The following is a 16,960-nucleotide window of genomic DNA, read 5'->3' as shown; positions in this document are numbered from 1 at the left end:
TCGAACGGTAGAACAAATTTCAAGAAACTCATCCAAATGCTTGTAAGGTTCTTCACTAGGAAGTCCATGAAAGTTAGGTAGTATTTGGATAGTTTGTGCTTTAATCTCATAATGGTGTGCTCTAAATGGTGGCAATTGAATGCATGTGGGTGCATTATACTCATTAGGCACATAGTGATCTCTCAATGCGAGTGGTGAATTAGCAACTTGAGGTGCAACATGGACACCTTGGTTATATTGAGCTTGATTAATGATGGGGGGTTGTGGTGCATACACTGGCCTTGGAATTCCCATTGGAATTTGGCCTTGTTGTTGAGGAGGTTGATGAATGTATGGCCTAGGCATGGCTAATGGAACTTGCATATTATCATTTTGCACATTAGGGTGAAGGATGCCTTGTTGGTCTATGTGACCAAGGTCTTCAACATGATCATCATTGAGAGCATCCATTGGTAGATTGGTTCTATGTGAACTTCCTCTTCCCCTTGGATTCCTAATAGTGGATCCTAAATGTAAATCAAGAGGGACAAGAGTAGGTCTCAATGAACGACGACCATGCATGCACAATGCAACACGATTAAGCAACTTTCTCAACAATGCAATTAAACTTCACAACCACAATTTTCAAATGCAATGTATGTCAAATAAATGCCTCCACGTGGGCCCCCGATTTAACTAAGGAGATTGAGTAAGAAGGTCTCACAATAGTCCTTTAGCACTTCAACTCCAAATTTAAAAGCTTAGCTTAGCAAAAAAAAAAAATTTTAGCAACTCTTCATTTTAAGCATTTTTTCTTTGCTTTGCTTTGCTCCTTAGCTTGGAAGTTCTTTGCTAGCTCCTTGCTCAATGCACCTTGTTAATGAAGAACAAACTTAATAAGTAATCAAAAACAAAAAATAAAAAGAAAGTAAAGACACGATCAAAAGAGTACTAATCCTAATTGAATTTCACAATTCGATGTTGCCAATTTAAAATCCCCGGCAACGGCGCCAAAAACTGACCGGGTCCTTTACAAGGGTTGCGATACTAAGTCAAGCTTGAAGAGTTGTGTGTGTTTAGGAGGTGGCCAAGTTTTACATTTATAAAAAAGCCACTACTACCTTTCTCTATATAAAATATAGATAGGGCGAGTAGGGATCGTCCCAAGGGATTTGATGGTGTATCGAATTGTGAATTATGGTAATTAGGGTTAGTAGGTCAAGTGATCACACAATTGGTTGGTTGGTTGATTAAGCTAAATTGAATTCAACTAAATAAAATAATATGAGGTAAACAAGAGAGAGAGGTCTTGGGGTGTAGAGATCACCACCAAGCAATACTTTTCTATACTACTAACAAGTAATCAATTGAGGGTAATGAATGTGTTGCAATATGATAAGGGTGTGTGTGCATTAGGTTGATTCAATTGGCAAGGATGACAAATCAAGCAAGTATTGTCTAAACATCATGTGAAGAGCACAATATATCTAAGCAATAGAGCATATATTGTCTAGACAACATGGGGATAGCACAATAGATCAAAACAAGTCATTAATCCTTCATTAAGCTCACAATCCACATGCAACACAATATTAGAGGAATATGCCATTTGGACTCACAAGCATGGAACATCAAACATCAAGAGTAGATTGTCCTCCCATCTAACATTATACTACTACTACACTAAATCTACACTACTAGTATGAAAATAAAGCTATCTAGACTAGGGGAGAGGCACAAACCATCAAGAATAGGCATAAACCATCAAATGAACCAAAATAGCATTCATTAAGCATATCATCTTGATAATCTCTAGATCTATAGCATCAATACACATAGACATGCATCAAAAATACTAAATCTAGAGATAAGCACATGAATATCCTACTCTAGCATACATAGACATATGGGTAGAATAGAATAGTCAATTGGAAGCATTAAACCATACAAACCATGAAATAATCAAGATTTATATATACATGAATATCAAGATGTATCATACAACACTAATCCCTCAATAATACACAAGATTAGAGTATAGAAAGCATGCTTGGGGCTAACTCTAGCCTCAAGAAGATGTCTAGCCACTCATGGTAGTGATGATCCAACCCTCAAGGGCTAACTCCATGGCTACTCCTTGTTGGTGAAGATCTCCTCCAATGGTTGCTCTAGCTTCCTCCCTTCTTCCTCTCCAAGAATAGCCTCCAAGATGATTTTCAATGTGTGACAAGAGACTCTAGCCTCCCCCCTAAAAAGTGTATCATATTCCTTATATAGGTAGGTCAAATACACCCTATGATGAGCTGTGGTCGTGCAAGGCATATTCTCCAATGATTGGGTGAAGGACGGAATAAATGAGCTGGACTTTAACTTTTTCTCGCTGGAGGAAGTTCGATCGATCGAACCTTAACTTGGATCGATCGAAGATGGGTTCGATCGATCGAACTGCATCTTGGATCGATCGAAGTGGTCTGACTCCTCCGGATAAGGACAAGGCTGAGATATTTCAAAGATATTTATGGGGAAAAGGATAAAAGTGGTTGGTAGGCGTACAGCTATGGATAAGATCAATCATTTGAATAGGACAAAATAGGGTTCGATCGATCGAAGGTGATGTTGGATCGATCGAACATGGAATTTCAGCAAAGGCCAAGGTTGGATCTATTGAGAAGTACTGTGATCGATCATAGATGTTCGATCGATCGAACTCTAAGTTGGATCGATCGAACTTTTCAACTGCACAACTTTGATTCCTTTTTGCTCCTTTCTTTCTCCACTTTGCTCCCTCCTTTGGTTTATCTCAGGATTGCTTCAATTAAGCTCTTATTTGGCTGAGTTAGCTCAATTTTGGGATTAGTGCCTGAAAATATAAATAACACGTAATAAGTCTAAAACGGCAAAGTAAGATAGATAAAGGTACTAGAATGCTTAAGCTTAACGGGCTTAAATGCGCACTTTTCAGTGCTCATCATGAACCTTAGGAGATTAAAAGAGGGGTTCAGGGGGGAGTTCTTGGTTGAACCAAGAGCACCGGAGGAGTGGAACGGCAGTCTAGGACATTGACGGAAAACTCAGAGACGGTGGATTAGAGTTTCAAAACTGAAACTCAAGGCAAGTCTCAGTTCTTCTCTTTCCCTTTAATTCGTGTTTTGTGCATGCCTAATGAGACTCCAGGGATTAAATCAAGGATAAAACGGATTTAAATAAACATTATAACAAGTCTTTTATGCATGCATGAATTTTTGTGTAGACTCGTTGAAATAACAGCTTCGCATTACCTTTTATGTTCTGTTATTTGTTTCTTCTGTGGTTTACGATTAAGCTTTATTTTAGTTGAGATTAGTAATGCGATTGGATGTCTTGTAACTAATATAGGATTAAGTTTGAACTCAAGAACAAGTATTTAGAATAATATATAAAAATTCACTGAATTAATCTGTGGTTAGTTGCTTAAAATTTCTAACGGAGTTTCTGTAATCTTGTTTCAAAACTTGTGTTCCATACATGTTCTGATTGGATGTTAGTGGTTTAAAATTTATCTAGGACTAAGATTGAACCTAGAATGATAATTAAAACACAATACAGAGGCTCTATTAATCACCCGAGTCGAAGAAGACAAAGGGAAAACGGACAACAGCTGCTAAGGGAGGGAGAGCAGGCTCCCAAAACCCTTAGAGCCGGCTCCTAAAGAGTTGAAGCCGGCTCTAAGTGATTTAGAGCAGGCTCTAAGTGGTTTTGAGCAGGCTCTAAATTTTTAAAGAGCCTGCTCTCTCCTTATACATTACAGAATTGATTTTAGGGGCTTGTTTGGGCTACACAGGATGTTTGCACTTTGTTTGAATTGTTTTAGGTGATGCATGGGACTGTATAAGATTGGTATTATGATGGAAAAATATAAAATCATAATTGGATTGAAGAATAGTGCAAGAAAAACTTGATAGAAAATTGGTAGCTTGCACACTGTCTTGTTAGTTTTATTTACCGGAACTTGGCAAGGTTTTTTATATATATTATAATTATATATAATCATATATTTTTACAGTGTTATAAGTATGGTGAATTAATTTTATTTAACTATACTTAGGTTGGATTTAATTGATACTTAAATTGGTATAATTGTATCGATTTATCGGCTGTTGTGGAGGATTGAAACGTTATGATTTATTTTAGCAGTTTAAATAATTGGAGCATGATTTTTAGGTTCTGTAGTGAATACCTAATGACATTGTATATGTATTAAACTATACTGATGCATATTTCGGAGAATTGTTGATAAATTAATTAATGTTATTTTTATCAACTATGTGGATTGGAGGACTATATGCACCGGTATGGAACGGTGGCATACTAGGGATGGATTAGTAAAACACTAAACCCTACCTATTTCGGAATGAGTTGGATTAACTATAAAAAGTTAAGTCCTACTTGTATGGATGTCTATGCACCGGTATGGGACGGTGGCATAATAGGGACGGCTCAGTTCAAAACACTGAGACCTACTTATATTGGGGATGGATTAGTTCAAACACTAAGTCCTACCCATATTGAAATAAGATGGATTAACCATAAAAGTTAAGTCCTACTTATAACTAAGTGTCAAGTCAATAAACCTTTTGAATGACACACTTGGAACGGACTTTATATATTTATGTTATGGTACTATGGTATGAGCTTGAGTCTCAGGACCATGGTTAAGGTGCATATATCGCCTAGGATGGATAGCTGGACAGTAGTTGCTGTTCCCTGGTAGGTCTAGGTACACAAGACCACGTAATGTGCAATTTGCAAGGTATCTCTACTCAGGCTGAGACAGACTTATTGGACTAATGAGCGTCTTATAGTGTGTATTATATACATATATGGACTACTCTAGATATTGTTGAGTCTATCTAGGATGTATCTACGTATCGAATTCTTGTTTGGATCGTAGTAAATCAGGACTTGCATGTGGGCCTGACCCATTCTTTTATTATTTTCAGGTGCTTGTCAGTTCCAGGGTTAAAACTTGGTTGTACAGAGCAAATACAGACTTCTATTCCACCGACTACGTAGGACTGCTTACTTATTAGCTTTGGATCTTATTTCAGTTATTTCATTTTACCGTTGGGATTTTTATTAGGGGTCCACTAGATGGATTCCCGAGTTGTAAATAAAGGGAGGTTTTAGATTATTGGTTTTACCGTAATAACCTTTGAGGATTTTGTAATTAGATTTCTTTTCAGCTATATATATATATATATTTTTTTAAATTCAGTTTTGTATTCCGTGTTCGTTTTACATATTAATTGTTTGGTATCCCTCGGATTTGTGCTCGAACTTGATCACCCGTGGCTCTAGAATCGAGGGGTATCATAAGATCATTCCCAGTATTCCATCATTCAAGATCACATCAATGAAAGAAATGAATACAAAGAAGAGTTGAAGTTGTAAGGAACAAAATTCAAAGTCCATCCAAAGATAGCATGGACTACAATAAGCAAGAAAGCAACTCAAAGAAAGGAAGAAAACAGTACTACCTCAAAGCCTACACGATCATAGACAAAGCTTGAAGAAAGGGGTAGATAGGTTGGTGAGTGTTTAGGATTCAATGTTAAAGTATTTATGAATCTATTTGAAGCTTATCTCTATAGGACCATGCATATCATTCATATGCTTCTATATCCAATAGCAATAGACTATGCACTTCATAGACATATGAAGTCTTTGCTAAGAAAGAATTAGTTCAAACTTGCTTAAGTTTTGAAAGAACTCACAACTTAAGTTAGAAATGCTAGGACCATGCACATTAATCATATGATTTATTTTGGTCTCTAGAAAGTAAAAGTAAGGCATTAAACTTAATATTTCATCTTTAAAACCTTTGTTATCATGATTTGGTAAAAAACTCTAGGACACAATGAACTTAAAATTTGTCATCTTCATATGTCCCTAGACTCTTAGAAACTGGACTTGAACTAAATTGAGCCATACATCATAGTCCTAGGTGGTAGAAAGATGGCTATCTCATGAGAAGTAATTTTCATCCCAGAAAATTTTCAGACCAGCCTTTACTAAAAATGTTATAACTATTTTTGTAGTTGGAATTTTTAATTAAGGTTAGTGGCATTGGAAAGCTGACTTCGAGCCCTTGAATTTAGACTCAAATTTCGCCTAAAAAGGATTTGAATTGAGTAAGATATAACCATCACAAAGCAGCTGATCCTGGTTTGCAAAATTTCTGATTAGGTTGCATTAAAACGGCCATAACCATTTTTGTGGTTGGAGTTTTTGAGTAAGGCCGGTGGCATTAGAAAGCTGACTTCAAGGCAATGAATTTAGACTCAAATTTGACCTCATTTGGAGTTAAATGAACCGAGCTATGTCCATTTGAAGTCATGCTATTTTATGTCCAATAGCAAAATTTCAAGATGAAGCTTATTTACATCAACTGGTTTGATGCATACGTCGACCAGTATCTAGGCAGTAGAAAATGTCAAGATGAAGCTCATTTACTTTGACTGATTTAAAGCATACATCAACTGGTTCATGAAGAAAACGTCGACTGGTTTGTAGTATACATCAACCAGTTTGTAGCATACATCAACCGGTTTATGCCATATGTCAACCGGTTCCTGTCGAATCTGCAAATTTCAAACTACAACGGCTCTATTCTCCTCGACCCCTATGCATTCAACTCCTAACAGCTATATTGAGCTTGCAAACTCTACAAATAGAGTGGGGAATGTCTGAATAATTAAGAGACATCATTTGAAAGATTTCATATTGCATTAAAAAGAGCTTTTGTTCTCAAATCTTCTCTTCATCTCTCTCATTCACTCATATATACAAATCTTGAGAGATTTAACTAAGGATTCAAAGGGCTTTTGCTCTAATTCGAATCTTCATAGAGCTTTTGTTTTATTATACACTTGAGAGATCTTATTGAGTTCATTAGAGCCTTTGTTCTTCACTTATATCATCTTCTCTCATTCATATCATTTATAGAGTTTGAGCTTCATTAATATTCTTATATACTCTAGTTGAGAGCTAAATTTGTACATCAATCTTTGAGAGATATTTCTTGTACTTCATTGTTCTTATTATTATCAATTGTAAGGGGTTGGTTTGACCCATCGGGCTGGTGTGACCCAAAGGAAGACTAAGGGAAGATTGTTCTCTTAGCAAGGCGAAGCAAGGAGTTGCTTCATGTAAATGTTTGTTTTCCACCCGTAAGGAGAAGCCATAGTGAATTGGGAAGTCTCAAAAGGGGTCTTGAGCTGAGGAGTAGGAGTATAAGAGTTCACGACTTGACGAAATGTGAAAATGAATCCCGTACGAGGATCCATGCTCAAAATGAGGCACTTTACAATAACTTTCGTTAATTGCACAATGACCCCTCTAAGAAATGATAACTGCGAAACTGGCCAGAATGAAAATATCTTCTAAAAGATATTTTCTTAAAAAACCCTAATGAAAATACCTTTAAAAGATATTTATGAAAAACACCCAAGAAACATCAATGTTTTTGAATAATCCTTTCATCCACACCCCTGCGGGACAAAGGAACAACCGGCAAGCTTTTCTCTAAAAGTAGAGTTACGTGTTTCGAGAAAATCAACTGGAATAAAAGCTTGTGAAGTCAAAACTCAACTCCGAACACGGAAAGTGAGGTTGTGCCAACAAAGTGACAAACGGGAAAAAGATGAAAAGTGAATAGTGTCAAAAAAATGAAAATGTGGAAATGACGTGGTCCTTTAAGGAAGTTGTCAATTCAAAGGAAAGAGTTTTAGAAACCATTCCCAAGCACTTGAGACGACACTAAGCGACGAGAAACCAAACTCAGAAAAGAAAATTCAACGGAAAAAATTTATCCGTAAAATTTGAGAAAAATGAAAGGAAGGAAAATGACAGGGTCATTACAAAACATAACAGAAAAAAGAATTAATTTTGTTGAATAAATTATTTGTTTCGATTGCAAAAAAAGAAAAAGTTACTATTGAATAAATTATCCCTTTTGATTGTCAAAATAAAATTATCAATATGGAATAAATTATCTACTTTGAGAGAACCTCTGAAAAGAAAAAGAAAAGAAAGTATAGCACAAGCAAATTTATTTTATAGAAACTAAAGAAAGTAAAAAAAAAAAAAAAAAAAAAAAAGGAAGTTAAAGTTGTAAAAAGGGTGGTTATGGTATTATAAAATAAGAGATAGTGCATTAATGAATTCAATGACCTTTTTGTTATTTTCAATAGATAATGATAAATGTAATGCAAACGTATAAAAGTGAAATGCGAATATTGCTTCTCTAAATATAACGTAAAAAATGGTATTAGTATATATAGTAAAACAAAAGTAAATTTCTTTCTTAACCTGGTGATGATAAGGCTATGTTGGGTAGGTAACGTTAATTACCATAGTTAGATGCTTAGCAGACATCACGAGCGAGCAACTGGAGAGAATTTTTTTTTTCCATGGGTGTCATTATTAAAAAATTGACTAACCCGTACTTATATGATTGTCAAATGATAAACCTAAGAGCTCTCACTATAATTTATCCAAATTTTTAAAAATGTACTTATGATTTATTTATTTATTTAATATTTTTGCTATTTAATTTTTTTAGGCCTATTTTAGGTATTTCGTTCTTCAAATTAAAGTATTTATTTATTTTTTACTATTTTAATTTTAGTTTGTATTAATGGCATTTTAGGGATATTTAATCTTTCAAATTAAAGAATTGTTCATATTTAATTAATTTAAAAAATATAGGGCTGTTTTTGAACTCCAAGGAACGTATTTGCACATTTATATTAGAGGGTTGTATTATTTTTTTTTTATTATTATTTTTTCACTTTACCGCCAACGATAATTTTTTTGAAGTTCGGTAGATTTCAATTTTGATTAAGCATCATTTTGAAGTACGGGACTCCGGGCCCATCTCAATTTGTGTGTGGTGAATTGCTCTTTTTGCAGTAACTTTCTTCTCTGATGATATTTACTACTTTTTCTGAGTATTATTTGCAGACTTGGAGTGCTGGCTCTCTCTTTCTCTGTTTTCTCATTTTGTAGTTACTTCATCCATCCCGTGGAAGGAGGACAGTTGGTTTCTTCGCTTCAGAATGTCAATCTTACAGAAGCCGAAAGGGTACCCATCATTGATGTTCCTGAAGAAGTCCTTCTCCCAGGTCTCCAATTGTGTCGTATGAGTTTACTTGGGAAAATTTGGTCAAACAAATACATGTTTAAAACTTCTAAAGTTCAGAAGGAGTTTGGGAAATTATGGGGCATTGAAGAATCGCTGGTGGTTTATGTTGGTGGTGGAGTTAACATCTTCCAGTTCATCATTCCAGATGATGAAGTTCGCCGAAGAGTCGTCCTCGGCGGCCCTTGGCATTTCGACAAACACTTGGTGGTCATGAGAGCATGGACAGATGATGATAGTTGTATCATTTTCAACGACTCTCATTTCACTCGGACACCCTTCTGGATACAGGTGTTGGATCTACCCATCAAATTCCTCAATGAAGCTGCGGCGGAGAAAATTGCTGGCGAGGTGGGTAAATGCTTGAAAGTCCAAATTCGAGACAAAGGTTCGGAGGAGGGGGGTGGACGAATGCTCCGTCTTAGAATTGAGCTCGATATTACGAAGCCTCTGAGAAGAGGTATACATCTTCTTGACTCAGAACATATATTTTGGGCTCCTTTTCGGTATGAAAAGCTGGGCAGCTTTTGTTATATATGCGGTTGTGTTGGACACACACAATGGTCGTGTCCACAGAGTTCGGAAATTGGAGGGTTTTATCAGTATGGGCCTTGGCTTCGTGCCCAGGATGTGATTTTGGAAGAAACGGAAGAAGAGAGGAAATGGTTGTATGAAAATGTTGGTGAGTGCAAGGTGGATGATAAAAGACAGCCAACATCATCTGGGTCTACTTCTGAGAACAAGGGAAGAAAGAAAAAGGTGAAGGGGAAGAGAGAGAAAAAGAAGGGGAAGCACAGGGCATCTAATTAAAATCAGGTGTATTTCTAATTTCTCTATTTTTTTCTCCATACTCAAATTTTGTTTTAAAGTTTCTCTCTCTAATTTATCTTATTTATTCTTGTATTGAGAGTCTTATGTGTATATGCAAAGAGAGAGATTAAATTAATTATTGATGGGTGAGGATTTGGATGAGTGATGACAAATATGTCTTCTTTCTCTCTACTTTCCATGCATTTTAGTGTAAAATTTGGTTAACCCATTAACCTTGGGCAATAATTTAATTTTCTAGAATCTGAAAACCTAGTCCTTGGTTGGCTTATCAATCCCCTTGCTGTGAAGCTAAGCTAAATTTGCCAGCATAATATTGAAGTTTAGGGCCTGTTTAGTTTTTAGACAACCGAAAATCAGAAGATTATACAGAAAATTCTTTTGGTGGTTAATTTTTGAAAATTATTTTATGATTTTTTTTTTTAAAAAAAAATTAATTTTTTATATGTTTTTGAAAACACATTTCTATATTCTAAGTTCTCGAGAACGGTTTTCTAAAAACTGAACTAAACAGACCCTTTTAAATTCTTGAAGGTTTCTGGTTACTAATATATGATTGCCATTTCATTTGCACATCCATAAATATTAAAATTAACCACAGCTGCATATTATATCAGTGCAAGCTTACATCAACAATCACCCTTTCTTAATTTTGTGGACATGCCTTCGAGCATTTTTTTTTCCCAAAAGAAAAAAATAAAATAAAAGATAGAATAATCGACATTTTTAATTCAGATATGAACTTGGGTAGCTTATTTACATTTACCATACATGAAATCAACGTTCTTACATCGTTTGTTTGAGGTTGGAGGTAGTGTTATATTGAGCATTTTTGTCACTTCCACTAATGCTTATGGACAGGGTTTTCTTTGATGGATGCCAAGGGTAGAGAAAATGGACCTAAAAATCTGGATGGTACACACAAAGACAATGTGAATACTTCTGTTGAGATAAAAGTTTTGTTGTTTGCTCGGGCTAGAAATTTAAGGCTTGACTGATATGCAATTATGGGTGTCATGTGGTAGGACTGCCCTTGATGGTTTGAATAAGCTTATTGCAAGGTTTCCGAGCTTGGAAGAGATCCATGGGTGCATGATCCTGGCTCTAAATGAGGAATACACATCTGAATCTGCAGTTGTTAAAGATGGAGATGAACTGGCCGTCAGACCTCCTATAAGTGGAGGCTAGGTGTTTTGTTGCATAGATACTCCAAACCTTCAGAACTGCAAATGTAGTGCTGTGGACTGATAGGCTATGCCAAGCTCTGTAACCTGACAATCTCAAAACTACAATGATAATGTATGAAATTTTCTAAGCTTCTAGGGTTTTTTGGGGTCACATAGCTTGAAAGGATTTGAAACCATTTAACATATTGTGATCATTTCTGGTGATGGATCCATATTTGACTTCTCAGTGACTTCGTTTACATTATAGGGTTCTATTTCAATGTGATAATCAATTCTCTTAGTTATCAACATTTAGTTCAGTGGTTCATCTATTTTTATCTTACTACATAATCCTCATTTTTCTTGTTCTTTTCACTCCTACACATATATGATTGGTGTTAGAGATGTCTTACATCGGATCCGGATGGAAAGTGAAATGGGTATAAATGGGTGGTGTTGGAAATTGTCTCAAATTCCTATTCTAATTAGGTTTATATTTTAAAGTTGTATTATGTTAGGAAATTTCTTGTTAAGCAAGTCTTGGGCTCCAAGCAATTGTAATCCTTGTCCAACAAGGAATTGTGTTTGTAACTCTATAAATAGGTATCTAGGTTTGGATTGAGACTTATGAGATTTAGAGAGATGTAGTCTTATGAGGGGTTGATGGGTAAAGATAGTTTATAGGTTGGTAGAGTAGGGAAAACACCGAGGGTTACTGATAACGAGGAGATAAACTCGTGGATTGGTACAGAGTGAAAAGACATGTATGCAGTGTTGGTACTCTATTTTTGTAATATCTCTACGAATCATAGCGGAATTTCTTCTCGTCCTGGGATGTAGGCCGGTTTTTGCTGAATCACGTTATATCTTGTGTTTGTGTCTGATTGCTTTGTTGGGTCTCCTTGGATCTCATTTGTTCGTGCGTTTCTTCTATCCAACATGTGGGTATGCAACATTACCCAATAGCTTAAGCTTTTAGGTTAGAGGGCAAGCGCCCAACCCATTACAGTTGATATAAGAGTTAGACCCAGTCCTTGGAACCCTGTTCCATTACAATTGGTATAAGAGCGATCCGGTGTCCTGCCAACAATGGGTCCGTGTTTGCCGGGTAGGCAGGGTGGCCTTACCACAACAAGGGTGTTACAAGTTCGGGTGAGAGAGAATGTATGTTAGAGGTCCATCACAGTTGGTTTATGACATTAGATACCCAACCACCACTTGGTGCATGGAGGAGTTAAGCACCAAAGAGAGGTCGGCAGAGAGAGAATTAGGGGACTTTTCTTTTACATGTTATATATATATAACACATTAAAGGTGTGTTAATATCCAATAAAAAAAAACTCTATAAAATTTTATTGGATAATGCACCATTTGGCAGGACATCCAAATTTTATATTCTAAATTAAGGGGGCTTCTTGAATTGAGACAATCTTCATCTTCTTTGATTTTTATGGCTCGATCAATTTCTTATTTAAATTTGGTTTAAAGTCCAGGTAAAGAGTTCACTTTTTAACTCTCCATGATTTGAGTTTTTTTTTTTTGTGTTATATTATGATTTCTACACATTAATTGTTTCCTGATATTGCTTAATTTGTTATCAGACCTGAAATGGTTGGCTCTTGAAGCTCGTCGACCCAGCCTCCAAACTCATTTTCGCTAGTGTTCATTTGTTCTTTTTCTCCGTTGTGTATATCTATTGTATATTAATTTTCTTTGAAATGTTTCAAATTTTTAAGGTTAATTGATTGCGGAATTGAGTTGCTAAGAAGTGGAATGACCTTTTGTTTAAATTTTGGATTGTTTGGATAAAATCATATGGCATTGTAGATCAATCAGGAACCTACCTTTTGAGCATCTTTTCTGTGTTTCTTTCTTTCTTTTCTTCTTTTTTTTTTTCTTTTTTTTGAGATTTTTTTATTCAAGATTGAAACATATTTTAGAAATCATTGAGGCATTAGGGTTTCTAAATTTGAGAGTTTTTTGTTTTAGTGTTTATTGGATTTCTTTGATTTGGATATTTGCTGTAAAGGTGTGGAAAGACATTGTTTTGTTTAGATCAGTATTTATATGGCACTGTAGGTTAAAAATAGTGAGGAGTTATTTCTTCTAGGAATTTCTGCTCGATTTTCAGTCGTGAGGAACTAGGGTTCCGCATGTGCTCTGTTATTTAGGGTGCAGGGTATCTGTTTCAGGAAGTGTGTTGTAAAGAGTTGGGAGGCATATATTCTGCTTTAGTTCAATATTCAAAATGGTACAGTAGGTCAATGTGGTAGTTCAATATATCGATGTATTCTCTTTCTTGTTTTTCTTTTTGCTGTCGAATTTTCTCCTTCCATGATTTCATCATTTAGTTTGCAGATGTAGGATTAGTGTTTTTGGTTGTGTCTCTTATTTATTTATTTATTTATTTTATTTTATTTTTTTATGTTCCTGGAGTCCTTATGATTTAGTTGGTACATGATTTAGGTTCAAGGTTCCGAGCTTGAAAGAGATCCGGGGGTGCAGGGTCCCGGCTCAGGAATACACAACTGAATCTGCAGTTGTTAAAGATGGAGATGAACTGGCCATCATACCTCCTATAAGCGGAGGCTAGGTGTTTTGTTGGTTAGATAATCCAAACCTGCATAACTGCTAATGTAGTGTTGTGGACTGATAGACTATGCCAAGCTCTGTAACGTGACAATCTCTCTGTCATGGTGATAAATACAACGACAATGTATGAAATTTTCCGAGCTTCTGGGGCTTTTTTGGGGTCACATAGCTTGCAACCATTTCTGGTGATGGCTCCATATTTTACTTAGCAATGAATTGATTTACATTATAGGATTCTATTTTGATGTGGCAATCGATTCTCTTATAGTTATGAATATTTAGGTCAGAAGATCTCCTACATTTATCTAACTCTATAATCCTCACTTTTCTTGTTCTTTTCACTCTTACACATATGGTTGGTTTATACAAGGAAATGGACTTCATTTGGATTTCATGACATTAGATACCCAGCCCACAACTTGGAACGCGAAGGAGATACCACTAGAACTGTTGGTGAACCGGGGGCTGGAATGTGAAGAAGATATCACCAGACCTCGAGCTCCTCACAGCTCGAGCTCGACTCAATCAAAGCTTGGCGTGATTATGTTTTGGTAAGTAAACGAAATGAACTCAAGCTTCTTTCTTTGAACTCGTTTATGTTCGAATATGTCAAGATTTTGTTGAAAGCGAGGAAGAAGATGAGCCACATGTTGAACAAAATTCCTCTGAGCCATACCTGTGTGAAAGAATGGAAGGAAAAAAGAATGACTATGTTGGTCAAACTGTACAAGAATAGAAGTCCAAGACCTTTATTTAGATCTAGCATTATTAGTTCTTTTTACAAGAGTTAATGTTGCTATTTTATTATTGTTACTGTAAATTATATTTTTCGATTTGTTAATCTTGTTGCACTACTAATTATCATATTAGTTTGAAAAAAATATATATATTTTAAAATGCCCCTTACAATAATAGAAGACACTGCATGAGAGTAAGCTCTAACCATTTAATTGCATGGCTGGCCTTCAATGAAAGTTGCATCTATATATATTATATACATGCATATATGGATACAGAAATGGTATCTTGTAGTTCCGTTCTGTTCATGCATACCAAACATGCCCTTAAATAATTGGTTTGATTTTGAAATACTGATTTTCTAGTCACTGTTACTAGGATTATTAAAAACTTAAGCTTAAATGCATTACCTTCAGAAGGAAAAATCCAAAGGGACTTTACCAGGAGGCCTTGTAATTTCCTTATTTTCACAACTTTATAAGGGTTATTTTGTCTTTTACCTCTAATTATATTTTTAAAGGAGAGAATAATTATAAAAACAGGATTGATGTCGAAATCTATGAAAAATATCAAGGAAAGTCAAAAACGCTATTAATGTCAAAACCTATGCAAAGTATCAAGCACTAGAGTCAAATAAATCGCTTTTTGTTTTAACAAAATCAGAATAAAATAAGTGAAGATTCCCTCTACATTGTCCATTCGTGCTCAAAACTGCATCTCTGTATTCTAGAACTCCACTGGTATCTGCTCTACTCAGGCATGGAGAAGGTATTGGGTGTGCTACAGCATATCAGGTTTATTTGAGTTGCACGTGTATAATATGTGCAAATGCATACATAATACTTAAGGTTTGGATGAACCCGCGCCAGGTGCACCTAATATATTTTTCAAAGTGAATGACAATTATTCGAGTCTCAAAGAACAAAGTGGATATGTAAGCTAACTTACATAATTCTTCTAAACGGATGTCGTTCTCATGTTCAGCAGTGCTCTTACTTTCGCACTCTGTGCACGCCCTCGCTCTTATTCTCACTTATGTGACTTAAATTTTGTCACTTTTGCGCTTCCGCTCTCGTATCCACTTTATATGTGTGAGTAGTGTGTTGAATAAAATTATATTTAAAATATATATATATAGTCAAGATTCAAAAGATGAGAATATATTCCTTCAATCCAGCCCATTTTTGTTCCCATGAAAAGACATCACGATCCTTTGTGAAAAAAAAAAAAATGATTTGCTAGATGTCGCTCTCACATTTAGCGACGCTCCCATTTCTGCGCTTCGCGCACACACTCGTTCTTATTCTCATTTATGTAATTTAAATTTTGTTACTTTTATACTTTCACTCCCGTACTCACTTTATATGTGTGAGTAGTGTGTCGAATAAAATTATATTTTAAAAAAGAAAATATAGTCTAGATTCAAAAGATGAGAATATATTCCTTCCATTGAGCCAATTTTTGTTCCACAGCAAAAGTCCGGTCTCACCAGGGGAAAGAAATAAACTTAAATCTAAAGCCAATGACGTATTATAACCATAGCCAATGACATCAACATCAAGTATTACAACCTTTTGACCTTATTCATGCACAAGCATTCTTATAGCGCATATCAGGCCATAACAATGGGTAAATAAACGATGGGTAAAGTGCACAAAACACTCATACAATATATTTATATTGCGTATTACACTCCTAATGTACAAAAGATACACTAAAGTATCAATTTATGCAAAAAAAATTCACCAGATTTCTCTAATTTACACATTATTTTTAAAGAAGTCGTTTTATAATGTGAAAAAAAAAAAAAAAAAAAAAAAAAAAAAAAAAACCCAACTCTTAAGGTATGGTAAAGTGCCAAAAACACTTCTAAAGCGGGGTTGATTGAACACCCATTTATTTTTTATTTTTTCAGTAAATATTAAACACCCATTTGTTTTTAAATTATATATTTAATAAAAATAATAACTATATTAAATTTTAACTGAGAACAATTTTTTATTTTTTTTATAATTATAGAAGAACTCAGGTTTCATTCCATATCATATTATGTATATTGACAACTGCAAGAATAAATATATTCTTTTTTGAGATAATTTGACCAGTAAAAGAAATACATATAACTCACTAATGACATTAACTCCCAAGAAATGTAAAACAATCCCCTCAAAGAGAGAGAATCCAAAGAGATGATACACTCTTTTAATGGAAATATATAGAGAATTTTTTTATTTTTATTTTTGAAAGGTGAGAAAATCTTCAAGAGTGGGTTAAATAAATGAACAATACTTTGGGTGCAAATAACACCCCCTACTATGATATTATTAGCATACACACTCCTTGGATATTTCCGAAAGAGTAAAAGGACAAAACGATCATTACTTAATGTTGGATCTTTGCACAAAATAATTTGAGGATATTTTCGCTCAATCTTTAAAAAATAAGGGGTAAATAACACACTTTTTAAAAATAGTAT

At 35.0% G+C, this 16,960-nt stretch overlaps 1 protein-coding gene across 1 annotated transcript; it reads left to right on the top strand.

The window, feature by feature from the left end:
• The first annotated feature begins 8,975 nt into the window (after nt 1-8,975).
• Nucleotides 8,976-14,701, top strand: LOC132273921 (uncharacterized). The gene is made up of 2 exons (XM_059775029.1): nt 8,976-9,976; nt 13,621-14,701. Exon 1 carries the CDS (start codon nt 9,161-9,163, stop codon nt 9,968-9,970), a length of 810 nt encoding a protein of 269 aa, XP_059631012.1. The 5' UTR covers nt 8,976-9,160; the 3' UTR covers nt 9,971-9,976; nt 13,621-14,701.
• Nucleotides 14,702-16,960: the final 2,259 nt, after the last annotated feature.

The sequence above is a fragment of the Cornus florida genome, unplaced genomic scaffold, assembly GCF_030987335.1.
Source record: "Cornus florida cultivar Cherokee Brave unplaced genomic scaffold, ASM3098733v1 CherokeeBrave_3.0.0_Hap2_Chr09, whole genome shotgun sequence".
In the NCBI taxonomy this organism is placed as follows: domain Eukaryota; kingdom Viridiplantae; phylum Streptophyta; class Magnoliopsida; order Cornales; family Cornaceae; genus Cornus; species Cornus florida.
Note: the sequence above shows the minus strand (reverse complement) of the source record. Positions and strands in the feature narration are given on the sequence as shown.

Coding starts and splice junctions, on each gene's coding strand:
- LOC132273921 (XM_059775029.1), top strand. CDS start 9,161: ATGAGTTTACTTGGGAAAATTTGGTCAAACAAATACATGTTTAAAACT.